This window comes from Lepidochelys kempii, chromosome 21, assembly GCF_965140285.1.
Source record: "Lepidochelys kempii isolate rLepKem1 chromosome 21, rLepKem1.hap1, whole genome shotgun sequence".
NCBI classification, from domain to species: domain Eukaryota; kingdom Metazoa; phylum Chordata; order Testudines; family Cheloniidae; genus Lepidochelys; species Lepidochelys kempii.
The window spans coordinates 15,975,797-15,994,229 of record NC_136400.1 but is presented as its reverse complement, the minus strand read 5'-3'; the positions used below and the strand labels follow the sequence as shown (position 1 = coordinate 15,994,229).

The 18,433-nt window shown below is 50.2% G+C and overlaps 1 protein-coding gene across 1 annotated transcript in view; it reads right to left on the bottom strand.

Annotated features, from left to right (window-relative positions):
• Nucleotides 1-6,461: 6,461 nt before the first annotated feature.
• TNNT2 (troponin T2, cardiac type) overlaps nucleotides 6,462-18,433 on the bottom strand; it is a 29,578-nt gene continuing 17,606 nt past the window's right edge. The window contains exon 15 of the mRNA XM_073320041.2: nucleotides 6,462-6,756. Within this exon, the coding sequence (XP_073176142.2) occupies nucleotides 6,505-6,756 (252 nt within the window). The 3' untranslated portion in view covers nucleotides 6,462-6,504. The remainder of the gene's footprint in view (nucleotides 6,757-18,433) is intronic.

The following is an 18,433-nucleotide window of genomic DNA, read 5'->3' as shown; positions in this document are numbered from 1 at the left end:
GGGTTTCCAGCCATTTTCAGCCCCTAGTTTTTTGCTTTTCAGTTTATTGGGGGGGTGGGGGCAGAAAGCCAAAGTTTTCCATTGGAAAACCCATTTCCTGAGCAGCTCTCTCGTAAGCCCCACTGAGGCAAGGTGAGCACGTTTCTCATTAGTGCTAGATGGGTTAGGCTGGGAAAGAGGAAGTGGATCTGGACAACACCACCCCTTCCCCCAACGTAGCCCTGTTCCAGGGGACACACAGGGCAGACAGTCTCCAATGAGTTCCATGATGGGTTGCGACACTTCCCACTCACATGCCCACACACTTCACACCAACTCACTCACCCGCCCTAAACTCATGTTGAGCCTGCCTGGAGGAAGCTGCTGCTCTACAAGGCCTTAGGAATCATCCCACTAAGTCTTGGTTATACGGACAAGGCTGGCATACACTTATGTGCACATGCCCCCATCTGTCCACAATTAAGTCACCCGTGGAGATAACATTGGCTAGGGGCCTTGCCCTGAACTGTAGATCTGAAAGGTATTTAGGCTCCTAACTCCCATTGATTCCATTGGGAGTTAGGTGCTTAAATGCCTTTGAGAATCTGGACCCAAGTGCTTTCTTTGCAAAGGCGGGTAGGTAGTGCTATTATCCCCCCTTGACCAGTGGGGAAGCAGGCACAGGGAGAGAGGAAGTGGCTCGTTTGAGGTCACACACGTGTGTCACTGGCCATACCAGGAGTAGGACACAGGGCCACCCATTCCCCCATCTGTGCACCAGAGACAGGATCATGCAGCCTTGTTCTGGCACAGCCACGTCACCTTGTTGTGCCAGGAGAAGCCACCTCCCCTGGTGGAAACGAAGTGCTTTGCTCAGATCACACCCAGGAATAAATACAAAAATACCAGGTCCCGCACATACATCCTTGTGGTTCAACCCAGTGTGGTGGGCGGGCACATTCACAGATTCATAGATACTAAGGTCAGAAGGGACCATTATGATCATCTAGTCCGACCTCCTGCACAACGCAGGCCACAGAATCTCACCCACCCACTCCTGCGAAAAGCATCTCACCTGTGTCTGAGCTATTGAAGACCTCAAATTGTGGTTTAAAGACTTCAAGGAGCAGAGAATCCTCCAGCAAGTGACCCGTGCCCCACGCGACAGAGGAAGGCGAAAAACCTCCAGGGCCTCTTCCAATCGGCCCTGGAGGAAAATTCCTTCCCAACCCCAAATATGGCGATCAGCTGAACCCTGAGCATATGGGCAAGATTCACCAGCCAGATACCCAGGAAAGAATTTTCTGTAGTAACTCAGATCCCACCCCATCTAACATCCCATCACAGGCCATTGGGCCTATTTACCTTGAATATGTAAAGATCAAATAATTGCCAAAATCATGTTATCCCATCATACCATCTCCTCCGTAAACTCCATAAATTCTGGCTCACTTCGACACGCTCTAGGCCCACAGTAGCTACCTCACTCTGGTTTGCACTGCATGGCTCTCATGATCGCTACCTGGTATTGCTCTACAACTGTTTGCCCGCCTTCAGGCATATGAAGTCCTGAAAGGTTCATTCCTGTCGCCTCTTGGTTTACATCTGGGGAGGCTAAAGGTGTTCATAAGGGTGCTGTGGGCTATAAGGCTACAGCTACGCTGATAGCACCCAACCGTACAGCTCCACATTCAGGCTCTGGTACAGCCAGACAAAACAGAAGCATGTGCTTTGTTGAGCAGGGAGGGTGTTATGGGGAAACGTCATCACAGGCACCCTCCGGAGGCCAGCCATGGCAGTTCAGGCACAACCCCACCTCAGTTTCCCTTTCATCCATCCATCCAAAGGAACATCAAAACAAAACAAGGACAACACCACAGCTCTTCAACACCTTTCAAAGGGAACCGTCACCAGCTGACCCACCGGAGAGTCAGGAACCAGTCAGCCCCTCTTCCTGGCCTCCACTCACTAGACCTTCTGCCTGAGAGTTCCAAGATTCCTTCCCAGGCCTCCTTGCCGGACAGTCCTACCCCTGCTCAGGGGAACCTCCCTCCCCCCAGCACCTTCTTTCTGGGCTCCTCAGGCCTGCTGCAAGGGGGGCTTCCTACAGCAGCCCCCTCCCCAGGTCTCCTTGTTGAGCCCTACTCCGCCCTCTCCTGAGAGCTTCCCTGCAGAGTCATTCGAGCTCTGCTTGCAGTGACCAAGCTGGTTCATCCCCACCTACCTTTACACAAGCCCTCCTGCCACTCAGCCCAGCTCCCCAGTGCTAGCCAGTCCTCATCATTCATCACGGGTAACTCACAGGTACAGCGCTCCTTCCACTCCTTTCCCCCAGCTGCCATTTCTCCCTCTGTTTTCAGGCAGTTGTCACCTGCCCCTTCCTAACAGTCTCCCTTTCTACAGAGCCCAAGTGCATTCTCTTAAACCTGAGTGGCAGCTGACCAGTCAGAGGTGCACAGGTCCCGTCTCCCTCTTAAAGGGCCAGCCACCCTGCGACAGATGGGATTATTCACATGCTTAAAAGTAAGCACGTTTCAAGGCTTTGCCAAATCAAGGCCTGATTTTCAAGAAAGCTCAGTGTCCATGTAGGCACCAAAATATATGGGCAGATTTTTCCATTGCGCTCGGCAAATTGTGTGCATGGTGTGTGTATGTTGGATTACATTGGGTGTACTTTGGGTGGATGTTGGAAGTATGCTGAATAATGTTGAGTGTACATCGGGTGTACCGTGGGTGTGCATTGAGTTCATGTTGGGTGTACACTGGGTGTATGTTGGAAGTATGCGGAGTACATGTGGAGTGTACATTGGATGTAGGTTGGTTGAATATTGGGTGCACACTGGGTGCCAGGCTCCATGTGGAACGTGTGGTCACAGCTGACTCAGGCTCAACACAGGCCAAAAAGCAGGACCACTGGTTGGCACTTTGAACAACTGCCAGAGCCACCCTCTCAGCAGAATGTGCCTGACCCTGGTGGTCTTGCTGGGGCACAGTTTGTGGTCCTGCCAGCCTTATCTCCCCCCCTTGACTCCCAGAGAGCAGTGAGTGCCAAAAATGCCTCTTTCTATCTACAGCAGGCGGAGGAGACCGTACCACCCACCGTCAGATGAAGACCTAGCAAGGGGCAGCTCCCAGCATCACCCCACTGGTCAGTCACTCACAAGCACAACGTTTTACGGTGCCTTTGCGATCACCAGGGCTGGGGACCTGTTCCCTTTCCACATGCACGGCTTTCTGCAGGGCTAAGGGATTCCCCGGCATGCAGCATGGTCCTGAGCCAGCTGATGGCTTCTGCACCCTACCTCTGCTCTGACCTGCTTGCTACAGTGGGGCTGTGCAGAAGGCTGCTGCTGGATGGCTGGCATCTCCGGAGGACCTGGTGCTGCAGCCTGACCCCAGCAACGGGCACGTGGAGGCTGGGTTCTGACCACGCTAACATCCCCCATCGCTCTTACTGTCCTGCATTCCTCTGCTGCTTGGTCAGAGAAACCGCCCTCCGCCACTAGGTCCTCGGCCGGGTCTCTGGCCCTTCTGAAGCCAGCAGGCAGCTGACTACTTGGAGAGGCCTTTGAGGCAGGAGGGAGGGTGGAGAGGGACGGGGGCTGTGGCTGGGGAAGGCCCAGCTGAGAGCTGGCTCTCCCCACCTGCTGACTCAGCTGCTCTCTCGTGGCTCAGCTATCGAACACCACGCATGGGGTGGGACGGTGCCTGAGCGTTGCCCTGGGAGAGCGCCCAGGTGTGGCCGCATCATCCTGGCCTGGCCGGGGGCCAGCACTGCTTTAAACAGGCGGCTGTGTGGGAAGCAAGGTGGCACCCTGGGGTGTGGCCAGCCGCACACCCGGCCTTCAGGGAGCGCGTGCATGGTGCCACCTCGTGGCGAGCCCATGTGGGTGCATGTCAGAGTCCCGTTCTCTGCATGGCTGCCAGGGTCCCAGTTCCTGGCATGGACAGGCGTGTCAGGCTGTTTCTCTAAACTAGAGCAAAGCCCCCAGTGCCCCCTGCTCATGGCCTCTGTGGCAGACGACAGCTGGGAAACGATCCCACCCACCCAGGCTGAGGCCCCTGCTGCCATCAGACGGTCCCTACGGTCTGGCCTTTTGTGAGTTCTGCCAGATCAGTTTCACCTAGGACGCCCCAGCTCAACCACACGGGCCGTTCGCCGGCGGGGGGCGGGGGCAGGCAGGGAACACTCCTCTCTGCCCCCCGCCCAGGGAAGGTCAAGTGGGCCCCCTCCGTTCTCGTTGGCCTTTCATGGTGTGGATGGTCACTCCCACTCAGAGAGGCTCGTTGCAGGGAGGCTGAGGCCTGGTGTGCCCCCAATTCCTGGGGGGGGGGGTCCTTGGAGGGGGCAGGATGGTGCCACCCACCTTCAGGGGGCAGTAGGGAGATGCCAGTCGGCTGACCCCACTGCCAGCCAGCTCAGTTACTGAGCACAGGGCTGGGATGCCCCGGGAGCACTAGTGTGGTGGATGCAGACGGGGGAGGCAGCCAGACAGACAGCACTGCAAGACGAAGGACCCCATGAGGTCACCCATCTCACCCATTTGTGGGCAGATAGAGCCTGTTGTAGACCCTCCTCCCATGGTCCATACTGAGCAGCTACTCAGAGCCAGGCCCTAGTCCACTACAGGAGTCTGCTGAGAAACAGCCAGGTACTCACTGTCCTAGGAGCTAGGCCAGTCGGGGATGGCAAGGCCCAACGCCCAAACAGGCTCTCCCCTGACACACGTGTGCAGAATCATACACCAGCCCCATTGCCAAGAGATTATATCCACCTCTATCTGCAGTGGACCTGCTCTGTACACAGCAGCAAATATTACAGCTGCTGCTCTGCTGACTAGTCACAGCAATACTCCAGGCTCGCACGCTAAGAGAGCTGAGTTGATGGACCCACGGGTATGGATTTACAGAGCGCGCTGGCTCACATCTTCAGTGGATGGTGTCAGAAGCAAACAAAGGCTCCTAGAAAATGAGGACTTGTGGCACCTTAGAGACTAACCAATTTATAGCTCATGCTCAAATAAATTGGTTAGTCTCTAAGGTGCCACAAGTCCTCCTTTTCTTTTTGCGAATACAGACTAACACGGCTGTTACTCTGAAACCTGTCAAAGGCTCCTAGGTCTACCAATCTGGAAGGCAAGGCAGGGAGCTGGTGGGAGTTGGCAGCAGGGCCTCCAACTATTCATGGGAGCAAGAGGTGTTGCAGAGACAACCCACCGCCTGCTCCATGGGGCAGGCCCAGAGGCACTTGGGATTACAATGCCTGCCCATGGGAGCATAGGAGGCCACTTAGAGATATCCAAGGGCCCTGTGCACCATGCGAGACCGGGGACGTGAGAAAAGCACACGTTCCTTCCATTGCACCAGGTGGGAGCATTCAGCGTTAAGAGCTATGTCATGAAACTAAACCAAGTGGATTTGAAATGAGAGAAGGAGTTGTTTGTGACTTGAAGCAGGACAGAGATCGGTTTTTCACCCTTGCTCCTGTCTCAGACTCACAGGGACACAAACAAGACAACCCCACAGCTCTAACTCTATGACAGAGATTGAGCACTGGAATAGTGTGGGAGAGGGGCCATAGTCTCATGGTATTTCTGACCCATCCAACAGCTGGAAGTGCCTCACAAGCGTGATTAAGGGCTTATCTGCAGGAGACATTACTGTACAGCTGGCCAGGATATAAATCTACAGCCCGCTACACTGCTGCGTGGCAACGTCCCACACAGATACTGCAACAGTGCCGCGAAAGTCCCAGAGTCCGCTGTAGCGGCTGCTACTTGCAAAGTGCAGGAAGGCTTGGACTGTACTAGAATTTGTAGCAGCCTAGCTAGGTCTCTCAGGGTGTGAAAAACCACACCCCGAGTGCCGGAGCTACACCAGCAGACCCCCCAGTGTAGACGCAGCTGTGCAAACAGCAGAGCGCTAATGTCATTGGGGGAGTTGGTGTTCCTGAACTGGCAGAACTCCCCCTTTCGGGCCGTGGCTCTGTAGGGTAGACATAGCTTAAGTCAAAGCTCTCTCAGAGCTTTCCGTGCACTGGGGCGGTGTCCACATGGCAAGCTAGCACCCTGTACATTCACATCCTGGCTTACTGCACCCAAACAGCCCGTGTAGACAAGCCCCTCATGGGTTTTCAAGAGTCTCCCAGCCCAGCTTCTCAAAATCAAGTGGGCTGTTTGGAATTCAACCAACAGTTTTGGGACCTTTCTGAAACTAAGGTTCATCCAGCACTAGCAGGGAGCAGACACTCAGCGGCTGGAGCTCAACCTAGCTCCACTGCACTCCGCGAGCTTGATCCTCTGGTAGCGTTTATTTGCGTGGTTCAATGGTGCCACAGTGACATACACCAGCTGAGGGTCAGCTTCACAGCCTGAATCTTCTGGGCACAGGGCAGTAGGTCAAGTTTAGCAAGCAGGCCAGATGGAATATGGCTGGGCAGGAAAGGCACATCTCCCTTTCTGATGCTCTTTATTTACAGACACAGTAGCATCCCGGGGTTCGGTGAAGAGAGCAAGCAGCACTGACCTAGCAAAGCATTTGCTCCACACACACACAGTGCTGCCCCTGCAGTGAGAGCTGTGCAAGCACAATGGGTTTGTGTCCTTTGGGGTGGCGGGTGGGTTCGTGCAGGATCTGTGGTAAAACGGAATCCAGCTGGCTGACCAAACAGGAATGCACCGCTCCGTGCTTGGGCCTCTCCCCTCTGCCTCGTGCCCATCCGACGGGTGCTACTTCCATCGGCCGCCAACCACGGTCTTCCCACGGGCAGCCTTCGAGCTGGAAGGGAAGCAGAGAAGCACCTGCTGAAAGGTGTTCCTTCGAGGGGGTGTGAAAAGAGCTGAGAGCAGGGAGCGGTCTGGGTTCCTCAGGAGCTATGCTCTCTTCCCAGCTGGAGAGGGAAGGGAAGACTGAAGCTCACTGCAAACAAAGGGAGGAAATCTCTGGGGCAGCCTTCCCTAGGGTCAAATCCTGGTCAAGGGGCCTTTACCATTGGCTTTCATGGAGCTAGGATTTGGCTCTTAGCAAACGCATTTCACAGACAAAGGTTGGACCCAAATAGATTGGCCAAAACTCTTTGCCAAGGCAGGTATGTCAGTCAGCGACACCCCCTCTCTCATCCCAAAGAGTCTTTAGGAAAAACAATGAAGAAGTCAATCCTGAGGACTTGGCCGGGGTAGAAACAGCTACACAATGTCCCCCTCCACCAAGTGGCAGTGATGGTGAGTGGGTATTATTCGAGTGCATTGGGCCCAATTCTTTTCTCGTCTACACTGGCCCTCCTTATTTGCACCAGGTGCCAATGAGAAAAGAATCAGGCCCGGGGGGAGGGCCAGTGAAATTGTCTAAGAGCATTCCAGTCCACGTGTTTTATATGTGCTCTCCTCACTTGGCCCTTCTGCCTGGTCAGACAGGGAAGGGCCCAGACAGTGGTGCAGAGGTGAATACAAGCCAAGATGGTGTGTCTGTGGTCATTAGGACTGGCCAGTGTGTCAAAGTGCCTGGGCCAAACCCTTAATTGGTGTAAACTGGCACAACTCCATTACAGTCAAGAGAGCAACGCTGCCTTACACCAGGAGGGATCTGGCCCCAAGTCAGTGAGGAGAAAAGTGACCTTTATTTCCCAGAGTTCAGAACAAACTCCCAACTCTGTCCTGGCAGCCAGTCAATGGGGCTTGGGCCTTCCCTTCTGCCTCCCCCAGAGAGGAGCCCTCTATTGCTAACTCTTTTGGGGGACCATGGCTCTTCCCGGGGCAGAGAGGTCAGGCTGAGATTGCCAGGTCCCACAAGCCCTGTAGCTTGTATACCTCCAGCTGCTTGCAGTGCCTGACAAGTTCAATGCCTCAGAAATTCCTTCTGTTTATAAGGGTTAGTGTATCCAATCAGGGAAGAGAAACCACCCCATGTGACTAAATGACCAATCACAGAGCTCAAGATCCAAATATAACAATGCTCTAAGGAGTTAGATTTTTTTACTGTAATCACTGAACCCTTCCAATAAGATGAGCCCAAAGGAGCCAGGTTTCCTTCTTGCTCTGGTCTGTTCATAGCTCCCCTGCCCAAGCCCCAGGACACTATGAAAAGTGGCCCTGGCAAACATACCATGGTGACAAGAAGTTGCTTAGACCACTCCCAGTTTTCCCTCCCCAGATTCAGCTTCACTTCAAACCGGTTTCCCCATGCAGCATGCATGTAGTGTAAACCGGATCAGCCCCACGCAGCACAAGGACGGCCATGCTACTCACCCTTTGCTGTAGGGCCGGGTCACGTCAGAGGGGAAGAGAGAAGAGAGATTTGGCGTAAACAGCGCAGAATGCTCCTAGCTGCCACATGACTGGGCATCAGATTCTCAGAGAGCAGGGTTTAAAAGGTGCTCTACTCATCTGTATGGGTTGTAGATTGGCTGATGCCTCAAGGCAAAGGCTAAATGACTTGCTAGCTACTGGGCTTCCCCTGTCTCTTTCTGCCCCTTGCTCTTGGTCACTAGAGAGACATCCACACGGGAACACGAGCCCAATGCCTTACCAAGTTCTGCTGCTCTGACAGCTTATTCCCATTCCCCTCCCAAGTACAAAACGACCCTCCGGCCAAACTGCCCCCAGCCATGTGTCCAAATGTAGCCGCAGAGGGGTTTGATTCAGGCGTGGGACAGATGCAAAAAGGGATGGGCCTGGAGATGTAACACATGGAGCGGGCTGAAAGGTTCTGAAATTCAAAATCATGATTTAAAAAAGGGACAAAATTTTTGAGAAGATTTTCCACTCAAATTATGCCCCCCCCTCCCTTTTTTTTTTTAGGAAGCTCTAGTGATGGACCTGAGTCCACTCTCACTCACTCTGGTATAAATCAGAAGTAACCCCCTGAGGCCAGATTCCCCTCTCATTCACACTAGTGAAAATGGCATTGAAAACAGTTACACCAGTGAAAGAGAGCAGACTCAAACCCACCGATCCTCAGATAAGAATTAGAGGGAAGAAAAAGCAGGCAAGAGAGAACTGTATCCAAACAGGCTGGTGCCCTGCCCTCACCTGGTGGAAATGGGAATTCCCAACGTTCAGTGGAACCCCTCTCGTTTACCAGGGGATCTGGCCCAGAATGGGCCAGGTAGGACCCATGGCAATGGAGGGCCTGATCCTGTCACCCTTACGCCATGTGATAGGACGACTGAGGCCAGGATACTGGTTTAGATGGACTGTCGGTCTGAGACATTCAGGATTGGGTCCCTCTCTGTGCCACTTGGGCTGGCTGGAGAGAGGACATGGTTTCCAGATACAGCAGCCCAGGCTGCTGTAAGGTATCACGCTGCCTGCATTTGCCTCACACAGAGGGCAGCCCATCCCCGCTCCTCTGAAAGAGAGTGGATATTGGGGGGGGAGGGAGGGCCTCCTGTGGGGGTGGGGCCTGTGGATTCTGAGATCCACTGGAGGCAAGGACCTTCCATACGCAGGCCCTCCCACTATCCTCCTATGGGGCCAGGGCCCCAGAACCCACTGCAGATGGCTCTCAAAACCAAGAGCAGCTCAAAGAACTGCAACAAGGGAAGAAGGAAATATCAGAGCCAAGGGGGCTGGGAGGGGACGGCAGCAGTGAGGCGGGGGGGGGGGGGGGAGAGGAGAGGAAAAAGGAGCTGATTGGAAGAGGGGGGAATAGGGAAAGGGGGGACGAGAAGAGACATTGGGAGAGGGTAAAGTGAAAGAAAGGAGGAGAGAAGGGACCGCAAGCGATGAAGGCTCAGCAGGGCCCAGGAGAGTGAGTAGGGTAAGAGAGGAGGGGAACTGTGGAGGAGGAACAAAGACAAGGGGGAACAGGGAGCCTGAGAACCGAGGAGGCAAGACAAGAGATGGAAGAGAGCCTGCTAAGATGAGAAGAAAGGAGCTGGGTGTGAGTACTGGAATGCTGAACTGTATTATCCCGTTTAGTCACCAGGTGATGCTATGTACGTGTCAAATACCATGTTTAAGCTAAACTCAGCCATACCTGGCAGTCCGTTAAAGGATCATATGATGAACACATCTGGTGTGCATCATGCTCAGAAATAAACTCTGGAACCGATCTATATCTGATCCAGGAGCATGACATGGGGTCACAAGTGGGATGGAGAAAAAAGATAAACAACTCTAGCTGTGGCAAAGAAAGAATTCACTGCCCAGATCACGTATGATGGTGGCAAAACATCAACACCCCCACTGTCCATACACACACTGGATGGCTTCTTTCCCCAAGTGAAAGGAGCAACAGTATTCTCCAAGGTGGATGCCTCGAATGGAGTCTGGCAAATTCCTTTAGCCAAAGACAGTGCTAAACTGACTACATTTATCGCACCTTTGGGAGATTTTGTTTTTGAAGATTACTTTTTGGAATCACCAGTGCACCTGAAAGTTCACAAAGAAAGACGGAAGAACTGTTAACAAACACAAACGGAGTTGTACTTTTCATGGATGATATTCTGATACATCGTTCTTTGATGGAAGAAAAACAAAACCCTCAGTGAAGTCCTGAGCCTACATCGGTCAGTCAGCCTGAAGCTAAAGCTATACCAGGCAAAGTGCATTTTCTGCCTGCCCCAAATTGTGTTTTTGGGATAGACAAAGATGGAACCAGTCCTAGGTCTGAGAAAGTAAAAGCCATTCAAAAACTTAATACCTTCATTGGTGGAATACATTCACCAGAACTGAGACATGTACTAGGGATAGTAAGTTACCTTGCTCGATATCAACAAGGCCTCTCTGCAGTAACAAAACCACTGATTGAACTGAAATTCCAACACATCTGAGCTACAGTAAAAGAAATGATCGCCATAGTTCCAATTCTCAAGCACTATGATATGCAGAAATCCACCATTATCAGTGCAGATACAAGTAGCTATGGACTAGGTGTGTATCGTTGCACTAACAGGGCTCTGAGTAGAAGCCAGCTGCATTTTGCTCTTGCTCATTCACAGAAGCAGAAAAACGATATGCACCGATTGAAAAGGAGAGACGGGCAAGCGCATGGACAGGAGAGACCTTTTACAGATATCGGCGCAGACTGGATTTGTTTCCACTCAGACCACCTGCAACCTTCATCAACAGAAAAGACCTGGATCAAGTACCACTGAGATGCCAATGTCTATTGCTACGGTTGATTCAATTTAACCCAATTGCTAAATATGTTCCTGGGAAACGCTGGTAGTACCAGACACGGTCACAGAGCCCAGCATCACACTCAGCTACCCATGAGCTTGAAGATGATGTAGAGGTGTTCGTGGACACATACAGACCAGTGTCAGAAAAAAACAAAACAAAACAAAACAAAAAAACTACTCCGTCTACAAAAAGCAACCTTGACAGACACGCAACTTCAGGAAGTTCTAAGTTACATTATGGGTGGCTGACCCAAGTATCTAAAAGGACACTAAGTAAGTGACAAAGAGACTACATTGTACTGTGTGGAGAATTAAGCGAGTCAAAGGACTTATGATTAAAAGGCAACTGCATTGTAATTCCAAACAAAATGAGAGGAGAAATCCTAAACCTCATCCGTGAAGGACATCAAGGATTAACTAAATGCTGTGAACAGGTCAACCAGTTGGTGTGGTGACCAGGCATCAGCAAAGACATAAAGAATAAAGTATCTGCATGTGAACATTGCAGAACTAACAGACCAGTGCAATACAAAGAACCTTTAATAACTACACCCCTACCAGAGAGACCTTGGACGAGACTAGCTGCAGATATATGTGAATTCAGAGGACATCACTGTGTTCTATTTTTCCCAAGTACATAGATACACTATACTTGAAAGACAACATGTCACAGTGTTATCGAAACACTGAAGTGCTCTTTTGCTTATCTTTAGTATTCCAGAACTAGTGACGGACAATGGACCACAATTCACTGCAGCAGAATTTAAGTCATTCTGAAAGAAACAGGACTTAGATCATATTACTAGCAGCCCACATTACTCACAAGCGAATAGAAAGGCTGAGGTAGCTGTACTGGCAGCCAAGAAAATCCTTCAGCTGGAAGATCCGTTCCTTGCTCTTCTGAGCTACAGATCAACACCAGCTCTTGGATGTTGTCCTGCACAACTCCTGGTGGGAAGATAACTCATGTTCTTTTCCAAAACTGGAACAATAGTTCTAACTCCAAAGTGGCCAGACACAAAGACGGTAGCCAAATTGGATAAAAAGGCTCACACTTTTACAACAGACTTCACTCAGAGCACCGCTGGGTTTAGAACCAGGTGACTAAGTTCATGTCAAATCAGATGGACAAGATGGATGGACAACTCCAACTGTTGTCAAGAAAAAAAATGTAGTAACCAGATCATGTGATCGAGACCGACATTGGAGAGTTGAACAGAAACTGTCAACACTTACAGTTTGTTCCTCAGAAAGAGCAATCAACGGAGCAAACTCTACAGGTGGTAGATGCAGAACGCGATGACGACTCAAAGATTCCAAACCAACCACAGCTAGTCATTGCAACTAACGGACAGCCAGATGAGCGAGGCGTTATGCATTCAGGCCATGTAATTAGAAAACCAGTACGATTTCAGAGACACTTAGACTGATCAGTACTGAACTCCAAAGACAGCATGTAACTATTGCAAATGGTAGGAATGTAGCACTTAAAGGGGGAGATGTAATGGAATGCTAAACTATATTATACAGTTCAGTCACCACGTGGTGGTGTGTGTAAGATACCTTATTTAAGCAAACCTCAGCCATACCTGGCATAGCATAAACTGACCTTATATTGAACACACCTGGTGTGTACCTCACTCAGATGTAAGCTCTGTAGCCAACCAATATATGATACAGGATCATGACAAGGGAGGCCAGTAGCACAGGCTTATGACCACATCATCAGGGTTTGAACCCAGCACTCCTGACACTTGAGCTAAAGGATTCTCAGCTGGCAGCAAGAGTAGGTTGTCATCTTCGCTGTGGGCCAGCCACTAGAGGTGGATGTGACTCGCCCTATGCCAGATTAAGGGAGAAGTGGTGCAAAGGGGAAATGACATGGAGACAGGGAGGTTAGAGGAAAAAAAGGAGTGGGGGGGGGGTTGGATGGGGAAATGTGTAAGCAGGAGCAGGAGGAGAAGAAGGATGAAGGCACCAGCAGGATAAAAACAAAGATCACGGGATCTTCTCTGTGTGCCTGTCAATGTGCAGTAGCAACGGGGTGAGCAGGGGAGGCAGAGGACAGGTGAAGGAACAAAATACGGACAAGGAAGAGATGGGGAAGGGAGAGGAAGCAGCAAGGGAAGGGGAGAGCTGAGAGCCATGGGGGCAACAAGAGGGGAAAGGAGGGGCCAAGGGGAAAGGCAGAGAGTAGAGCAGGCAAGTGCTGAAAGAGGGTGGCAGGAAGGGAGAGGGGAGGCGGAAGGCAGCCCTGGTACTTACACCTTCTGGTGATCGCTAATGCGGTTTCGGAGAACATTAATCTGCAAGAGAAATACAGAGGGACAGTGAGTCCTGGGGCTGACACTTGCATTGGGCAGGGGGCTGCCAGAAGGCAGCAGAAGACAGAGCAGGAAATGGTCTCCCCAGTTGACCCTCCAGAGCGGCCTGGCCACATCATGCAGTCCACAGCTCCTGCTTAGTCCAGGCCCAGACACAGGGAGACTCTGGAAGTGATGGTGGGTAGCACAGGCTGTTATGTCAGGCTAGGAGCTAGAGAGCCACAGGGCAGGTCTGTGACCCGCAGCTCCAACAGAGAATCCCCTTCTCGTCTGGTCTTCTCATCACGGACCAGACCTGGCTCTCATCTGCTGCACTTCCGACCGGTGCATGGGAATGCAGAGAGCAGCCCACATGGCTGTTCTCAGTGGCGTCAGGTGAGAGACTGATGGGAACACTGAGCCTTGGGATGGCTCTGGGGGATTAGATTGTTGCTTTGGTGGGTGTGCATGAAAACTCTGTGGGCATGGGGGAGGCAGTTATACCTTGTGTAAAATTAATTTGGCTAATATGATGTTATGGAGGTTAAACTATATGGAAGGAATTTGCATTTTCCCAGGACGTGTGCGGTGTATATTGGAGAAGGGTAAAAGAAATGCAAATAAAACATGGTACTTCATTAAAATCCTAATAGGGCTCCAAAAGGAGCCACAATAGGTTGTGCTTTCTTTTTCAGATCTGTGTGTTTTGGAGCAGGAGATGAAAGTGGAAAGTAATCAGAACTCTAGTGGAATGTTTCCCTTTTAAAAAAAGAAAAGGAGTACTTGTGGCACCTTAGAGACTAACCAATTTATTAGAGCATAAGCTTTCGTGAGCTACAGCTCACTTCATCAGATGCATATCGTGGAAACTGCAGCAGACTTTATATATACACAGAGAATATGAACCAATACCTCCTCCCGCCCCACTGTCCTGCTGGTAATCGCTTATCTAAAGTGATCATCAGGTGGGCCATTTCCAGCACAAATCCAGGTTTTCTCACCCTCCACCCCCCCACACAAATTCACTCTCCTGCTGGTGATAGCCCATCCAAAGTGACAACTCTTTACACAATGTGCATGACAATCAAGTTGGGCTATTTCCTGCACAAATCCAGAAAACCAGGAAATAGCCCAACTTGATTGTCATGCACATTGTGTAAAGAGTTGTCACTTTGGATGGGCTATCACCAGCAGGAGAGTGAATTTGTGTGGGGGGGTGGAGGGTGAGAAAACCTGGATTTGTGCTGGAAATGGCCCACCTGATGATCACTTTAGATAAGCTATTACCAGCAGGACAGTGGGGCGGGAGGAGGTATTGGTTCATATTCTCTGTGTATATATAAAGTCTGCTGCAGTTTCCACGATATGCATCTGATGAAGTGAGCTGTAGCTCACGAAAGCTTATGCTCTAATAAATTGGTTAGTCTCTAAGGTGCCACAAGTACTCCTTTTCTTTTTGCGAATACAGACTAACACGGCTGTTACTCTGAAACCTTTCCCTTTTAAGACACTGTCTAAACTGCTAACAGCTTTGGATCCAAAAGCAAGCTAGTAAGCCTCTGTGTGTAAATGCAAATTACCTAGCTGATGGGCACAAAGGAGCTGCAAATAACGAATACATCTGGTCAGCAAACAAGCTACTAGAAGACTCAGATTATGGCCCTCCAGGAAAGGGAGGTGAAAAAAACAAGTCAAGCCTGAAAATAAGGGGGACAGGTTAACCTTAAGGGGTGGCTGTGGGGGTGGGAGATGAGAACAGGGAATAGGGGTAAGGAAATTGGAATCATGTTTTGCTAAAAGGGGAAATGGGAACAGGGAATGGGGCTGGGAAAATTGGAATCATGTTTGGCTAAGGGCAGGAATGGGAACAGGGACACAGGTAAGGCTCTGTGGTGTCAGAGCTGGGAAGGAGGATATTAAGGAAGGAAACTGGAATCATGCTTGCTGGAAGTTCACCCCAATAAACATCGAATTGTTTGCACCTTTGGACTTCGGGTATTGTTGCTCTCTGTTCATGCGAGAAGGACCAGGGAAGTGAGTAGGTGAAGGAATAAGCCCCCTAACAGAGACACTCACTGCCTGCCTTCCATAGAGGAACTGAAAGAGATTCTTTCACAAGGCCAAGCCTCTGCAGGTGTTCTTCACAATGCTTCTCTCCTGTATGACCAGCCTCTCCAGGCCAGCCACAGAACAATGCCTGCTGCACGGAGATGAATGGTAGAGCCCGACCTCCATGGTGGCATGGAGCAAGCAAAAGCTGTTCTCGGCTGTGCCTAGATGGGCACATCCTGCCAGGGCTCCCATGAATGACGGGACATGGGCTCCGTGTGTACAGTACCTGGGCTACATGGATCTGAGGTCTCCAGTGCAAACTTGCTGCAGCCCTGTGCATCTCCAGCCTCACACATAGGCCCTACGCATCCTGCTTGTAGGGACCAAGTGAGCCATGTGTACAGGAGGAAAGGAAGGGGGATGGGTGGTGTGGGCTGTCACCAGCTGGAAAGCAAATCCACAGATGGCTGGCTAGGAACATTGGCGGTTTGGTTAGATCCAAAACTGCTGACTCAGTTTGTACTCCGAGCACAGGGACAGGAAGGACAGGACAGTTATTGCTCATCAACAGTCTAGAAAGGGCTCGTGTACTTACCCAGACATGTCCCATGGCAAGGGATGCGTGGCTTCCCTACTGAGTGAGTCGAGGTCCTAGGTAGCATTGCAAGCCAGGCAAGGTTCAAACACACTTCACGGAGGGGCATGGAGAGAGCAGACAGCATCTGGGCCCTTTCGGACCCAAGGAAGGCAACAGCCCAAATCAGTCCTTACTCTGCCAACTACCTCCCCACACACCTAAACACACTACTACACAATTATATCCACTCACACCCCCACCTCCTGATTCACCCTGACACACATCAGAGAGGATGAAGCCAACATCTTCCGAAGTGGTTACTTGTTTCAGCAAAATGGAAACACCCAACGTCAGTGGCCACTTTTGGTCATTTGGTTTTAAGAGCAAAAACAAGGATGTGACCTTTATATAGATAACTATAATGGGAACATCTAGAGTTATATTAGATTCAGAGATTTTAAGGCCGGAAGGGATTTCCCAGGTATTGCATGATTTATTCAAAATTAACATCAACGGGCCAGAGATCTCCTCAGCCAACTCTTTCAGGACTTTTGGGTGCAAGTTATACAGGCCTGCCGATTTAAAATTAGCAGATACTGTTTATCATCCTCATCTGATGAGTACATCAACCTGCTTCTTTCCAAATACAGAACAGAAATATTTATTGAACACTTCTGCTTTTGCTGCCTCATTAACAATTTTACCATCACCACTACTAACGGGCTTAAACTATTGTTAGGATTTCTTTTGTTCATGCTTAAAAAACGCCTCTTTATTGTCCTTAGACCTGCGAGCTATGAAATTTAACTTGAGGTCTTTAACTTCTCTTATTAATTTTCTACACTTCATAACCACTCATTTATATTGCTTGTGATCTATTTCTCCTTCCCCCCAACCCATTTGATTTTTATTTATTTCTAAATTGATGTCTTCAATTCTCCACTGAACCAGGATGGACTTTTATGCAAAGTTGTCCTATTTCTTAATTATACAGTGATGACAATCGAATCAACTCTTGTTTAAGAAATCCCAATTTTCATTCATGTTTTACTATCTAAACCCCCCCCCTTCAATTTCACTCATAAAACTTTCGTCAGCTTTGGGAAATTAGCCCTGTTGAAGCACAAAGTATATATATTAGCGGTTTGGATCATAGAATCATAGACTATCCAGGTTGGAAGAGACCTCAGGAGGTCATCTAGTCCAACTCCCTGCTCGAAGCAGAACCAATCCCCAACTACATCATCCCAGCCAGGGCTGTGTCAAGCCTGACCTTAAAAACTTCTAAGGAAAGAGATTCCACCACCTCCCTAGGGAACCCATTCCAGGGTTTCACCACCCTCCTAGTGAAAAAGTTTTTTCCAAATATCCAGCCTAAACCTCCCCCACTGCAACTTGAGACCATTACTCCTTGTTCTGTCATCTGCTACCACTGAGAACAGTCTAGAGCCATCCTCTTTGGAACCCCCTTTCAGGTAGTTGAAAGCAGCTATCAAATCCCCCCTCATTCTTCTCTTCCGCAGACTAAACAATCCCAGTTCCCTCAGCCTCTCCTCATAAGTCATGTGTTCCAGTCCCCTAATCATTTTTGTTGCCCTCCACTGGATGCTTTCTAATTTTTCCACATCCTTCCTGTAGTGTGGGGCCCAAAACTGGACACAGTACTCCAGATGAGGCCTCACCAATGCTGAATAGAGGGGAACTATCATGTCCCTCGATCTGCTGGCAATGCCCCTACTTATACATCCCAAAATGCCATTGGCCTTCTTGGCAACAAGGACACACTGTTGACTCCTATCCAGCTTCTCGTCCACTGTCACCCCTAGGTCCTTTTCCGCAGAACTGCTGCCTAGCCATTCGGTCCCTAGTCTGTAGCAGTGCATGGGATTCTTCCGTCCTAAGTGCAGGACCCTGCACTTATCCTTATTGAACCTCATCAGATTTCTTTTGGCCCAATCCTCCAATTTGTCTAGGTCCCTCTGTATCCTATCCCTACCCTCCAGCATATCTACCACTCCTCCTAGTTTAGTGTCATCCGCAAATTTGCTGAGAGTGCAATCCACACCATCCTCCAGATCATTTATGAAGATATTGAACAAAACCGGCCCCAGGACCGACCCCTGGGGCACTCCACTTGACACCGGCTGCCAACTAGACATGGAGCCATTGATCACTACCCGTTGAGCCCAACGATCTAGCCAGGTTTCTTTCCACCTTATAGTCCATCTGTGTCTCTATACTGACAAATTAAGGTTGGAAAGAAGGTGTAAATTTATACTGGAGACAGTAATTAACCATTGAAACAATTTACCAAGGGTTGTGGTGGATTCTCCATCACTGACAATTTTTAAATCAAGCTTGGATGTTTTTCTAAAAGGTCTGCTGTAGGAACTATTTTGA